General features: G+C 36.2%; 1 protein-coding gene across 1 annotated transcript; it reads left to right on the forward strand.

The window, feature by feature from the left end:
• The first annotated feature begins 375 nt into the window (after positions 1 to 375).
• Positions 376 to 12137, forward strand: LOC117329582 (proton-coupled amino acid transporter-like protein pathetic). The gene is made up of 7 exons (XM_033887590.1): positions 376 to 458; positions 3416 to 3508; positions 4093 to 4177; positions 4999 to 5286; positions 9516 to 9694; positions 10075 to 10247; positions 10509 to 12137. The coding sequence occupies exons 1-7, from the start codon at positions 394 to 396 to the stop codon at positions 10775 to 10777; spliced, it is 1152 nt and encodes a 383-aa protein (XP_033743481.1). The 5' UTR covers positions 376 to 393; the 3' UTR covers positions 10778 to 12137.
• The last annotated feature ends 2936 nt before the right edge of the window (positions 12138 to 15073 follow it).

Here is a 15073-nt window from a genome sequence, read left to right on the forward strand (position 1 = left end):
GATACGAACACATGTTTCAGAAAAGTAAGCTTCTGCATCATATACAAAGTTGGCCATACGAATCTATGAAATGCCACGTTCTCAAAATGCAAACCGTGTGGTGTCAACGTAATATTAATAAACATCAATGTTCATCCATTTATTTTGGCCAAATAAGATTTATTGATTTTGATATACATTGTAAGAAAATAACAATCATGGAAATCAAGTTGTCGTTGTTTATATTGTGAATCGGTTCATGCTATACACTTAGTTAACAAAAATAAGATTTAGTTGATTTGGGACCTTTTTTAACTGTTCAGCATAGATCAATTCACCACCATTAGATATCGGATGTGTGTAACTAATCCCGTTTCACATTTCTTACTGACAGGGACCATTGGTTCGTTAGCGATGGGATGGCTGGCGACTTTCAACATAATAACGCTGATAAAATGCTCCCAGTCTATGAGTAAACGGTATGGTATTCAATTTTTGCACCTCATATCATGTCACTTAATGAAATCTTGTTCAGTTACTGTATCACCTAAATTATAAAGTCCGTTAAAGTGTCACCTTGTAAAGTTGGAGTTGAATTATAACGCTTAGTATCATGGACTTTCTAACATATTTAAAATGCATACCTTAGAATCATAACGTCATGATTTACATCTATTACGCTTTGGGCTTAAATACTTATATGATCATTTTATTATACAAAGGCTGATATATTGTCTATATCATAATATAATTTGATATCAGGATTATAGTGTATTTTTCATGGTTTTTTTTTTGGGGGGGGGGGGGGGGGGGGGGGGGGTTGTCATAAAAAACATTCTAAACATTAAAACATAGTCATAGCTCTAAGCTAAAAGATAAAAGGTAACACTTAAATAATTTTGAAAACATACCATAAGCTCTCATATCTATCTTCATATATATCCTGATGAGGAGAACTGAATTCAAAGTTGGCGAATAATCTATATTATAATGAAATACCATATCAGGAGTCAGGACTATACAGTCTGTTTAGAAAAAAATGTCTTAAAAACTATTCCAGCCATATTATATATGACATTGAAGTCATCTATCAAAGTTTAAGTGTGAAGTTAAGAAATGCGTCAATGTGAGGTCACATATCAAGTCTTGAGTTTTTTCTTTTGGATTCTGGATGTGGATTTATATATCATATATAATTTTTCATTTAATATCATATTTATATAAGTATGTATATATAGTATTGAGAGCAAAAATAAACAATCAATTATATAATATTGAGCAGAAATGAAAAAAATATATATAGAGGATATCTAACAGTGTCTTCAGTAATACCAAATATATTTCACGAGTGGGGCTAATATTTTGATATTTTTCACGAGTGCGCAGCACGAGTGAAAAATATCAAAATATTAGCCACACGAGTTTCCCCTGTCCAGGTGCTGACATATATGTCGGGCTTTCTGATTGGTCAGTTATTTTGGTATTTTCTAATCATTAATTTGATTGGTCAAATCAGCAAAAGTGATATTTAGCTATGCATCAAGATAGGTGTGGATGTGCTCTGTTTGTATAAAGATTAAAAACATAACAGAATCAAGATTGAAAGTGAAAAATGTCATTTATTAAATCTTTTAAATGACGAATAAATTTCATCTTTACTTTGTACAAACTTGTACAAAGTGATCTGTTACATAAAATGGGACTAATATTTAGAACCCCTTTATACAAAGATGGGGAACCAATTACGCCAACTCATACAATGCAACTCATACAATGTGATAAAACATCATGAAGTCTTAAGTCAGACATACCTGACTTTATGTATAAAACTCATACAACAATAATACTCATACAATGTCATAAAACATCATACATCATGAAGTCACAAGTCAGACATATCTGATTTCATGTAAAAATTTCATACAACATTAAAACTCATACAATGTCACAAAAACATCATGAAGCCGAAAATCAGACCTACTGACTTTCTGTATAAAATCATACACCATTTAATATATATATCTCGATATTTAACAACTTCGTGATCAAGGAGGAAGGGGTGGGTGGTGGTTTTTGATGAAATTGATTGAAAAAGCAGCTACAAATTGTACACGCTTTACCGCAGATTTTGATTGTAAACAACTGACCACGCATGCGCGTCAATTAAAATCTGCTGCTATTCATAACATCGGAAACCTTCGGTAATTTCCGTAATTGAGAATCTGTCTGGTGTATGCCAGTACGAGTTATCTCCCTTATCACGAGTTGAAATAAAACAAAACTGATCATCGCTAAAATCATTTATATTTACAACATAAATTAGCCTTTTTATAGAATGAATAATTTTTGATATTTCACTGGTAAAATTGCGTTATGCAGCATTAACATTTTACTGCTACAAAATCAATATCGACAGTTAAATAACATAATCATTTTACATCTTAGAGCTAGATTTATGCAAATTTCTATCGGTATATGCCATCAGATTTAACATATTTTACTCCGATATCAGTAGTTAAAATCGGACATGTGAAATGTGTTACTATATACACTAAATATATGCGATACGACCAAAGACGACATCCATAATCACACAAAATTGTGACGGATCACTTGTTGTGACGCGATTAATAGAATAAATTTACGGAAAATATTTCGAAAATGGTGGCATATAGATACATTGTGTTCGGTGGTTGGTTCCTTAAACCGAGGTCAGCGTCAATCACAGCTACTGATTATACGTCACTAGAATTAGAAATAATAAGAACGTTTTATATGAATAATTCTTCACTATTCATTTGCAACGCGTGTTATGATTGGATATGGGCCATGTTCTAATTTGCGATAGAACCCTCGCGCTTAAGCCACGCCTCGTTTCTTATCAAATCAATATGGCGTCAAGTTCGTCTCTTAACGAAATTCCAGATCACCGTTATGAGTCGACACTGAAGTATATATAATGTAGACACATGAACATAAAGTGCAGTAAAAATGGATATAAATAAATAAATAAGCAAAAATTGTAAATATTGTTCTTATCGTTATTTATTGATTGAAACATTCATTCCGTCCGTGTGGAAGCACCCATCCAAACAAAATTAAAAATGAAATGGAACAAGCGCACAAAACTTCACAGAACGGTTGGGTCTAGAGAAACACATCAACAATGATTTTGTCGGAACGCACATATCACTACGCATACTGATAGACGTTCTTACTTACTTAATTTATTGATGCATTCATTTTATGCTGAAAGAACTCTGCGCACTTGCAGTTTATAGGCATTGATTTATAAAACAAGTTTTGTGATTGTATCAATTCAACATCGCGCTAATCGGTTTTATTCTCACAAATTTAAACGCTCACTTAACAAAATGTATATCTACATACCTATACTTAAATATCGTATATTCGCTACTGAATTTGTTTTCTTCAGACTTAATATCCCATCACTTGATTACGTCGATTTGTTTGGGTACTCGGTGTCTATAGGGCCGAAGTTTACACGGAATTTCGTTAGCGAATCAAAGTGAGTATCGATTGCTTTTAAATTCAACTGTTAACTACCCACACACGTATATATTTTGAAATGAACAATGCATTACATACTTTTTATCATGAACTCTGATGTCTGGAATTTGACAGCGACTGTCATTGTACCTTGCGATCGCTAGTGTTATGGCACGAACCTTATTTCGGTTGTTGGCATTGATAAATGTTCACAATATAGAGTTAAAGTAACAGGGAAATAATTGAAAAAATTGTAAGTACTGATATAATCTGACGCCACCTGAATTTTCTATTGAGTTTATGCGATCCCAAAATGGGTTATTTTCTGAATTCTGAATATTTACACCAACCTTCTTGAAAAATTATCGAAGTTTCAAAATTTATCAACTGAATAAACTTGTGAGGCTTTCATATCTTAAATATTTGTTCAGGTAAATTTTCCTTTGCGATCTTCATATCAAACATTTGAAAATAATGAGAAATGCTTATCACATCATGTAACAGTGTATCTGTTTATAATTGTGTAAACAATTGAATGGGGTTTTGGGGATGAAATTTCAATTATATTCAAGAAATATGGAGCCCGTTTCTGTTTTTTTGCAGGACAATAATAGCAGTGACACTGACTATAGCCAATATAGGCTATTGTGTTGTCTACGTTTCCATGGCTGCCGCTTATTTGGAGCAGGTAACGTTGATCATTTACGGTAATAGATAACAAAAATCTAGTACATGATTATATCCTTAATGTAATTAGCAGAATAGCGTATCTTGTATTTTCATTGAAATAGAACGTTCAAAAATAGAAATAATAATTCTATTATACTTACCTGTATTTGTATCACTTACATCATAAATATTCTCCGATTATTATGATCTGTAAAGTGAAAAGAACACCTGATGGAATATCTAAGGACTAACTTGACTACAACGTATATATATAGTTTATGGTATAGAGCTATAACAAAAACAACTGAGTGTACTCTAAATAAACTGCGAAGCCGTTTATGAAGAGATTTCACTCTTTTTTGTGCTTGTTATATCTCCATAACACAAACTATATTCAAGTTAATCCTTATGAATATGTTTATTCTACACGGTCCCTGTGAAGTATACTGTTTTTGGTGGTGAACTCTTTTCTCTTAAGAAGTTATTACGCAGCTGTATCGGCTTATTGAAATCAACAAACAGCGATGTAATTTCTTATGTTATGGGCTGATAACATATTTTGTTAAACAAATGAAAATGCTTGCTACAAGCAATATTGCATTGCATGTGTTTAAAGTTGAACCGGTGTGTAGTTGCCAATAGGTTTTCATCATATTTTAACGAGCGTTATGCCGCCATCTCTTTCGTGTTGGTGTCTATCAATTTAAAATTGAGATATTGCATAATACTGTTTGAAGATGAACCTCCATTTACTTTTCTGGCATTTCATGACAATGAGTTTGAATTTTGTGATCCATATTAGTGATGACCTTAGTACAATTGTTTTTTGTTTTGTTTTAGCTGATGCAGGTGTACATAGATGGCCATATGTTTCTCCGTCCCTATGTCCTGGTATTCTGTGTGGCGTTACTGCCGATCACCTTAATTACTACGTTATCAGTTCTTGCTCCATTTTCTGCACTTGGCAACATTCTTAACTTCGTCAATCTCGCAATTATATTTCAATACATCTGCAGGGATTTACCGAGCATCAAATCCCGTCCATCGTTTACTGGGATGTCTGAGGATCGTGGTACAATGCTATTAGCCATTTCAAATCTCATGTATTCCTACGAGGGTATAGGATCGGTAAGTATATAAATAGAGATATCAGTTCACGATTACCATAGTAACATTTTAAAGCCACGAGGCTATATCTTTTTGTCGTGGAAAATATGAAACGGACAAAACTCAATTGGGCTGCGATGGCCCAAGTTCCAATTGCAGTCCCCCTTTGTCCGTCGTCGTGCATCATAAACAGTTTACATTTCCGTCGTCTTCAATAACCAGGAGACGATGGTCATGAAGGGCTACCAATTAAATTCGATTGAATGATGTTGACCTAATTTCAAGGTCAGGGTGTTTAAAACTGGAAACATTTAAATGTTTTCTTCAAAATAACAAAGAGGCATTAGCATATCTCAGTCAACTAGAATGCAGTTATTCTACTAATTCAGTTCAAACGAATGACCTTTGCCCTCGTGTAACCGTTGATCATCAAAGGAAGGAATAGATTAAATCCACTGGTTGAGAGTTGAGGAATGAATGCACCGGTGACTGGTGATATTCACAATTGAGGAATGAATTTACTGATTGATGATGATTCCATAGTGAAGGAATGAATCCACTGATAGTTAATGACATTCATAGAGGAGGAATGAATTTGCTGACAATAATGGTATTCATAGTGGAGGAATGAATTTGCTGACAATAATGGTATTCACAGTGGATGAATGGATCCACTGATAATTAATGGTATTCACAGCAGAGGAATGAATTTGCTGACAATAATGGTATTCATAGTGGATGACTGAATCCACTGATAATTAATGGTGTTCACAGTTGAAGAATTAATCCACTGATAATTAATGGTATCCACAGTGAAGAAATGAATCCACTGATAAATGATGGTATTCACAGTGGATGAATGAATCCACTGGTAAATTACTTTTTTTTATACCTGTACACATCTTGCTGGATTAGATGCTTCATGATTCCGTCTTCGGGTGGATCCTCTTTCCTAGGTCGTTTCGGCGCTGTCCACTACAACCTCCAGAGGTGCGCCGACAGGGGTGATCAAGTCCCAGCCCGGAACCACTTCGCTGTCTTGGTCTTTATTCAGTCTTTCTTGTCCACTTGTCGTGTCTCTTCCTCCACAGCCACATAGATGCCAGCTCTGCTTCCCTGCCCAGGTGACCTATAAGTTGTCTCCTCTCTGGCCCTGTGATACCGATGATCCGAAGTGCCCTCCACATCGACTGCCCAACGAAACCTCGGCATCCCACCTCCACTGGAAGACACCACACTTTCCACCCCTGCTGTTGACAATCTGCTACTAGATCTTGGTATTTGCTCCGCTTCCGCTCGTGGGCTTCCTCGATTCTTTCCTCCCATGGCACGGTCAGCTCCACAAGAACAGCCTGTTTGATGGATGTAGACCACAGGACGATGTCTGGGATCTGATTGGTAACTGCTATTTCTTGTGGAAACTGCATGCGGCCCTTGAGGTCTGCTCTCATCTGCCAATCTCCTGCTGATCCTAACAATCCGCTCCCTTCCACTGTGCTTCTCGTAGTCTGCTCCCCGGCCTTGACAAAGTTTACAAATCGCAGGCCCCTTTTATTTTCCCTTGGTTCCTTCCTGCTCCTCTCCAGTGTATCTGCAAGGACAGACAAGATCTTATCGTGTCGCCACGTGTACCTCCCATCCGCCAAGGCAACTGAACAAGAAGATAAGGTATGATCCAGGTTTGCTGGCCTTCGGCAAAGCTTACAGTTTGGGTCGTCTGTTATACCCCATGTCGCAAGATTGGTTGGTGTCGTATACAGACTTCAGCTGGAATTGCAGTCTTTGGGGTTCCTTACTCCATATCTCCTTCCAGGACAGTTTCTTCTGGCGCACTCCTTCCCAGTTCAACCAACTTTCCTGCTTCTTTATTTCCACTGCTCTGACCATTCTGATGGTATTCACAGTGAAGTAATGAATCAATTCGGAACTTCCAAACTGATAGAAAGTATAGTGCAATAACGCATTCTCCTCTGTGAATCAGAACTTTGGGCTACTCCAACAGACATTCACACTAAGACCTCGACCTTGTTCAGAGACTAGCCGCACGGAGGTGAGATTTCTTGAAACATCCCAGAAACTCGTTACAGCACGAGCAATATTATTATTCGATATAGGGGGGCTGCGGTGGCCGAGTGGTTAATATGTCCCGACACGTTAACACTAACCCTCTACCTCTGGGTTGCGGGTTCGAAACCTACGTCGAGGAGTTGACAGGTTCTAACCGTAGGCCGGTTGTTTTTCTCCGGATACTCCGGCTTTCCTCCACCTCCAAACCTGGCACGTCCTTAAATGACCCTGGCTATTAATAGGACGTTAAACAAAAACAAACCAAACCAAATATTCGATATATACGGTAACGTTCGCCTGGGAAAATACATGTTCTGTTCAACGAGAAAAAAGAATGTGTGGAAAACTGTTTAAAGAATTCGGTTGTGCATTCGTATTCAGTGACATAGTCCTCAAAACAGAAAGTTTCATTCATGACAGATTTCAACCATGTTGCTGGACTATGTGTTTGGCGATTTCTGTCCTTCACGTACATCATTGAGGAACAGGGACATGTCAAAGAAGTTAACTATAAGAGGTGGCAGGACGCGATGGCTTGTTCAAAAATATCACAAACTAATCATTCTATTCATACTGCGCAATGTCCTAATCAATTGCGGTTGATTAGCCTTGAATTCCCTAAATATACAATTGTCCTACTGGTAAGAAAGAGATGCTGTGATATGCAGACTGCCAGGAATTGTCTGGTATTATTACTTTACCCTTTCTTATCGAGTGATCATCGCTATTCAAATGTCGCGATAAATTGTTATTTTTTAAGTTAATTTCTAAGACATATTTGATTATCTTAAAGTTGATCACCTGTCGGACTAAAGACGGGGTGAGCTTATACTCTAAAGTTCAAACGATATTCAATTGAATAGAGACAGGTAGGCTTTTACTGATGAATATTGCTCAGCTGATACCTGCATGTAATGATGATCTTAGAAATGAATAATCCTTTACAATTATGTATATAGTTTACATGGATGTAAACACAAGATGAGGCATGATCAACGTAAAACCAGGAGAACCCAAGTCTGTTGGAACACAATGACCGATAAGCTCCATGGGCCTCTTGTCAACCATATTCCAATGCAGCTAATATGTATGATTTTTTTTTATTAAATCGTCGAAAATAGCGATATTCGATTACATGAAAAACAAGAAAGTAGAAATGCAGTATATAGTGACTTGATGTAATTTGAATTGTAATTTAATTCTAGTCCCTATAATTCCCCATGGCTTGTTGCTCAACCAGTTACCCCGAAACAGATTAAAAGGACCAGGCGCATCGCACCATATTATCTTGATTATGTATATCAGTGTACATGGTGTCTTCAACAGAAAGTAACAGACATATTCATAAGAGTTGTTATTATTATCTTTAAATGAATGTGTTAGAGAATCACATTCATTAAAGTATCATTGAGGTTGACAGTATATGTCTACATAGCCAACTTGAGTGTGCATTAAGATATTTCAACACTATTTCACTGACAATGCCTGAAAATAGCATCACTGATGTGTCATAGAAAGATTAAACATCTGTGTGGTGTCTCTAACATCACTGACGAGTTCTAGAAGGACGAAACAGCTGTATGATGTCTCTAATATTACTGACGAGTTCTAGAAGGACGAAACAGTTCTATGTCTCTAACACCACTGATGAGTCCTAGAAGGACGAAACAGCTGTGTGATGTCTATAACATCACTAATGAGTCCTAGAAGGACGACACAGCTGCATGATGCGTTATAATTCATTTCTAGCTCTGCTGTATCTAGCGCATAATGTGTATTAAAAGATGCTAACATCTGTATTTTACAAAAAGTTGTTTAATAATGGGGATATTGTACAACTTTCAATCCAGATTTTGACATTTCTTTCGAGACTTTCAAGTTTCCTTCGCCGTCTTCTGTGTATGAACACTACAGGCTTTCGGCATCGCTGACAAGTCTAAAAACAACGCACATCTGTACTGTGCAGTAAAATTCATTTGTGACTCTTGTGTCTTAATCTCGATCTGTGATAAAAATGGAAAATATCATTTTGTGTGTCAATTGCACAATGCTAATTAGTTTAGTTTAAACATCATACCAGAATTTTAACGTGAAGACTTGCATGTTATCATGACCTACCTGTCGTTTGGGAAATACATAGTACGTATATTAAATATTTCTAAATCTCTGTATATATCCAACAGGTCCTACCTATTGAGAACAGGATGATTGAAAAAGAGAGTTACGGGGGTTGGAATGGACTCGCTAGTCTTGCGATGACCATCTCTATTAGTCTATACACAGGTTTTGGTTTCTTCGGCTTTCTCAAGTATGGTGAAGAGACACAGCCGTCTATTCTCTTGAACTTACCTACGGATGAAGCGTATGTATATCGGTTTAAAACCAAAGAAACTTTGCACGAATTTCCTACCCACGGTCCATGTATCATAGTATCTGATGACATGTATATAAACGGTGGTAGGTTGGGAATTCGTGTCAAATAAAGTCCCTGAGTTTGACAGTGTGATTAAATATGTCCAATATTTAAAACACAATATTGAAGACATCATTAATGCTAAATTACAATTGATAAAATGTTATGTTTTTGAAATGATGGTTTTACGCGAATTTCATACTGATGGTTACACGCTGGTTACACAAGTAGACAATATTATCTAAAAAGCAACATTTCTCATACATAATTTGCTTTGTAAACAATAAGGAAATGAAAAGCCTTAATATTTGTTTTTTCTTCCCTTTCAGATTTTTCAAGGCAATTAAGGTGTTGAATATATTCATTCTATATACATCAGTCGGGTTCCAGATATTTGTGCCATCCAAAGTTATCTGGCAAGGCATTGTAAGGAGAATTACATCCGGGACATTAATCAAATATGGAGAATATTTATTGAGATTCATCCTATTGCTTTTCATCAGTAAGTACAAAAAAACATTTAAACTTTTGATGTTTTTGCCAATGAATGGTGATCGAAATTTTGGCTTGACCGGCCAACGACCGATTGCTTTTCTAGTAATGTGTTACACAATTCGATAGGCTTTCTAAGAGCAAAATGTTGCATCTCTGGTCGTTTATTGCTAAAAGAAATATAAGACTCACATATCGAGCTGTTAATTGACAAATTATTGAAATAAACACGTACTGGAAATACGGACGATTCAATGTTTACGTGTTTCAGCACTGTTTACGATGGCTGTCCCCAATATGGACCTGGTCCGACCTCTGGTAGGCGCAATGTGTGGCAGCTCTTTAGCCTTTGTCTTTCCACCATTAATGACGGCCTTTATTCTATGGAATCCTGACGATGTGGAAGAACAATCAAAGTGGAAATGGTTCAAGCATAAACTGACAATCTTATTTTATATGGTATTGTCTCTAATGGGTGTTTGTATCACCATATTTGGTACAGTGGATGCGATAACACGGATAATATATCGATATGCATAATATCCCGAAATTGGATTGGCTTTTTTTTACTGTTTGCAGTATTACGTTTATTGAATACATATATATGAGAGAGATTGGCGAGACTATGATAAGATTTTTTTTTCTTTTCTTTTTTCTTAATTTGACCGAGTGTCTGGCGATGTTCAAATTCTATATACAAAATTGGAACTAATGTAAGATTACATTTAACCAAGATATTTTTGTAGATACTAATATTTGTCATACTGACATGATATTTAAAATAGATCTATTCTCACTTCATTTTTTCTTCTCGTCATGTGACGCCAACATGTTATTACGTCGTAGTTCGGAATGTATCTCGAATACCCAATACCCAATACCCTTCCAATTTGGTTTATACATATACATTCATTAGAGGTCTACGAATACATATATTAATTCAACCATGTTTTCGACTTTCAACTGAACTTTAAAGCCTTTAGTGTAAGTTATTCGAAGTCAATATGTAAACAAGCCGCGCCGTTCGAATTCGAACTCATCAGGGGTCAAAATTTTCAACTTTTTTTTGTATCAGCTCATTTTGTGTATCAAAATACATGAAATAGATGTGCAATCATAGAACACTTTGAAAATGGCATTTACAGATGTAGTTTGAATTGATTTTGAATTTGAAGGCAAATTATCAAGAAAGCAGAAAACAATGGTATGATTTGTGTCTGCGCAAATGATGCGCCTACTATGTCTATGTCAATGTTACTGGTATTGGATTACCTGATCAAGCAATCTTTGCGTATCTGTATATTACAAAATCATTTATCAGCCTGAAATCCAAGTCTGTCAAGGTGAAGTTAATTTGGTGTATTTACTATATTGATCAAATATGAACCTTTGATTAGGTCCATATGGTGTTATACTAACCTGGTAGAATCAATATTGGCAGGGCGAAGTATCACAGAAGAGTCCTAGAAAAACGACACAGTTGTATAATGTATTTTCATATCGATGAATAGGCATGTAATTATTCACTTGTTTTGTACAATGACATGCATTGCCATTGACATATCTATATTAATAACATACCACTGGTCAACTGGGGAGAGAATTTCAAGTCCCCTCCTTAATTCAGATGAGTAAATCAGCACAAAATATGTTATATTAGAATCTTCATTAAAAAAAAATCTTCAAAATAGTGACATTTTCCAGTATCATACCACCAAGTTAAAGACTCACACAGTCAACTCATTTTAAAAGGAATCGGGTATAAATATGTAACATTAGAGTCCTTGGAGGAAGCCTTATTTGTAGCATATAAGTATAAAACAACGATTTTTCAGAAATATATTCATTAACAGAAATACATCAGGATATTTATCGGTTGTATGAGTGTGAAATTTATCAATTTAAAAAAAAAACATAAGCTGTACTGATTTCATTGAATACATATATTACGCGATACATCGCAGTGTGCATTCAAATAAACATATTTGCCTGATGGGATTTTAACGATGTATACATACAGTACCACTGCATGCCTGTTAGAAAGAGGGAAATTATAAGTTCGAGAAACTCTCTATTATTGATTTGGTTGATTTTTATTAAATTATTACTTCGATATTTCTTCAATATGGAATTCTCCCTTGCCCGTTACAATTCGGCTACGGCTACAGATAAGCCTACCCCCTCCTCACTACTCCTCTATTAAATGCACAGGCACGAATTCAATTGCACATACGGCTGTTTCGCCTTTTTAAGACTCTCCAGTGGAACTAGGGCTAAAATGGTAGGACTCTATCAGAAAGAAGATGTGGTTTACAGGGAAAACAGCCATTCTAGGGGACTAAAATATCCACAGCAGTGCTGGTACACGATATAATACGTCTACAAATCTATTGATATAATTGTTGCCTTTTTTTGATGTCGTGTTGTAACGGTAAAATTAGATTTCACACAAAATTGTCATCTTAAATATGTTCCACTACGCATAGATCTAAAAAGGAAACAAGAGATCCCAGAGGGATCTTGGCGCCCACCATTGAATGATCTTCATAGGTTCCATGTCAGATTGATCTTTTCTCTACTTTTCCCTTCATTTTACTAATCTGTGCAAATTGAGACATCCCTCCAGTACTTTTCAAACAAGGGAATCCTAGCTATATAAGAAATTTGAGATTTAACGATAATGGCTGTTTGTTTGCCAGGTTGTTTTCAGGACAGACTGGTCCAAAACTGCAATACAAGGGACCAAGAAGAACCTACTTATGAAATTTGAGAAAGATCCATTCAGTACTTTGAGAAATAGAGATAACAAACTTCAATTGTCAAAATCCAAGATGGCGGTCTGTCGGCCATATTGTTTTCCAATTGATCTCAAAATGCAATTAACATAACGAGGCACCAAGGGGAACCTCCATATGAAATTTGAGAAAGATCCATTCAGTACTTTCTCAGAAATAGCGATAACAAACTTCAATTGTCAAAATCCAAGATGGCTGCCTGTCGGCCATGTTGTTTTCTGATTGGTCTCAAAGCGCAATATGCATAACTAGGCACCAAGGGAAACCTACATATGAAATTTCAGAAAGATCCATTTAGTACTTTCTCAGAAATAGTGATAACAAACTTAAATTGTCAAAATCCAAGATGGCTGCCTGTCGGCCATGTTGTTTTCGGATTGGTCTCAAAACGCAATATGCATAACTAGGCACCAAGGGAAACCTACATATGAAATTACAGAAAGATCCATTTAGTACTTTCTCAGAAATAGTGATAACAAACTTCAATTGTCCAAATTCCAAGATGGCTGCCTGTCGGCCATGTTGTTTTCGGATTGGTCTCAAAACGCAATATGCATAACTAGGCACCAAGGGAAACCTACATATGAAATTTCAGAAAGATCCATTCAGTACTTTCTCAGAAATAGCGATAACAAACTTCAATTGTCAAAATCCAAGATGGCTGCCTGTCGGCCATGTTGTTTTCTGATTGGTCTCAAAACGCAATATGCATAACTAGGCACCAAGGGGAACCTACATATGAAATTTGAGAAAGATCCATTCAGTACTTTGAGAAATAGAGATAACAAACTTCAATTGTCAAAATCCAAGATGGCGGTCTGTCGGCCATATTGTTTTCCAATTGATCTCAAAATGCAATTAGCATAACGAGGCACCAAGGGGAACCTCCATATGAAATTTGAGAAAGATCCATTCAGCACTTTCTCAGAAATAGCGATAACAAACTTCAATTGTCAAAATCCAAGATGGCTGCCTGTCGGCCATGTTGTTTTCAGATTGGTCTCAAAGCGCAATATGCATAACTAGGCACCAAGGGAAACCTACATATGAAATTTCAGAAAGATCCATTTAGTACTTTCTCAGAAATAGTGATAACAAACTTCAATTGTCAAAATCCAAGATGGCTGCCTGTCGGCCATGTTGTTTTCTGATTGGTCTCAAAAACGCAATATGCATAACTAGGCACCAAGGGGAACCTACATATGAAATTTGAGAAAGATCCATTCAGTACTTTGAGAAATAGAGATAACAAACTTCAATTGTCAAAATCCAAGATGGCGGTCTGTCGGCCATATTGTTTTCCAATTGATCTCAAAATGCAATTAGCATAACGAGGCACCAAGGGGAACCTCCATATGAAATTTTGAGAAAGATCCATTCAGCACTTTCTCAGAAATAGCGATAACAAACTTCAATTGTCAAAATCCAAGATGGCTGCCTGTCGGCCATGTTGTTTTCAGATTGGTCTCAAAGCGCAATATGCATAACTAGGCACCAAGGGAAACCTACATATGAAATTTCAGAAAGATCCATTCAGTACTTTCTCAGAAATAGTGATAACAATCTTAAATTGTCAAAATCCAAGATGGCGGTCTGTCGGCCATATTGTTTTCCAATTGATCTCAAAACACAATATGCATAACTAGGCACCAAGGGAAACCTCCATATGAAATTTGAGAAAGATCCATTCAGTACTTTCTCAGAAATAGCGATAACAAACTTCAATTGTCAAAATCCAAGATGGCTGCCTGTCGGCCATGTTGTTTTCTGATTGGTCTCAAAACGCAATATGCATAACTAGGCACCAAGGGAAACCTACATATGAAATTTCAGAAAGATCCATTCAGTACTTTCTCAGAAATAGTGATAACAAACTTAAATTGTCAAAATCCAAGATGGCGGTCTGTCGGCCATATTGTTTTCCAATTGATCTCAAAATGCAATTAGCATAACGAGGCACCAAGGGGAACCTCCATATGAAATTTGAGAAAGATCCATTCAGTACTTTCTCAGAAATAGCGATAACAAACTTCAATTGTCA

Source organism: Pecten maximus, chromosome 6 (genome assembly GCF_902652985.1).
Source record: "Pecten maximus chromosome 6, xPecMax1.1, whole genome shotgun sequence".
NCBI classification, from domain to species: Eukaryota; Metazoa; Mollusca; class Bivalvia; order Pectinida; family Pectinidae; genus Pecten; species Pecten maximus.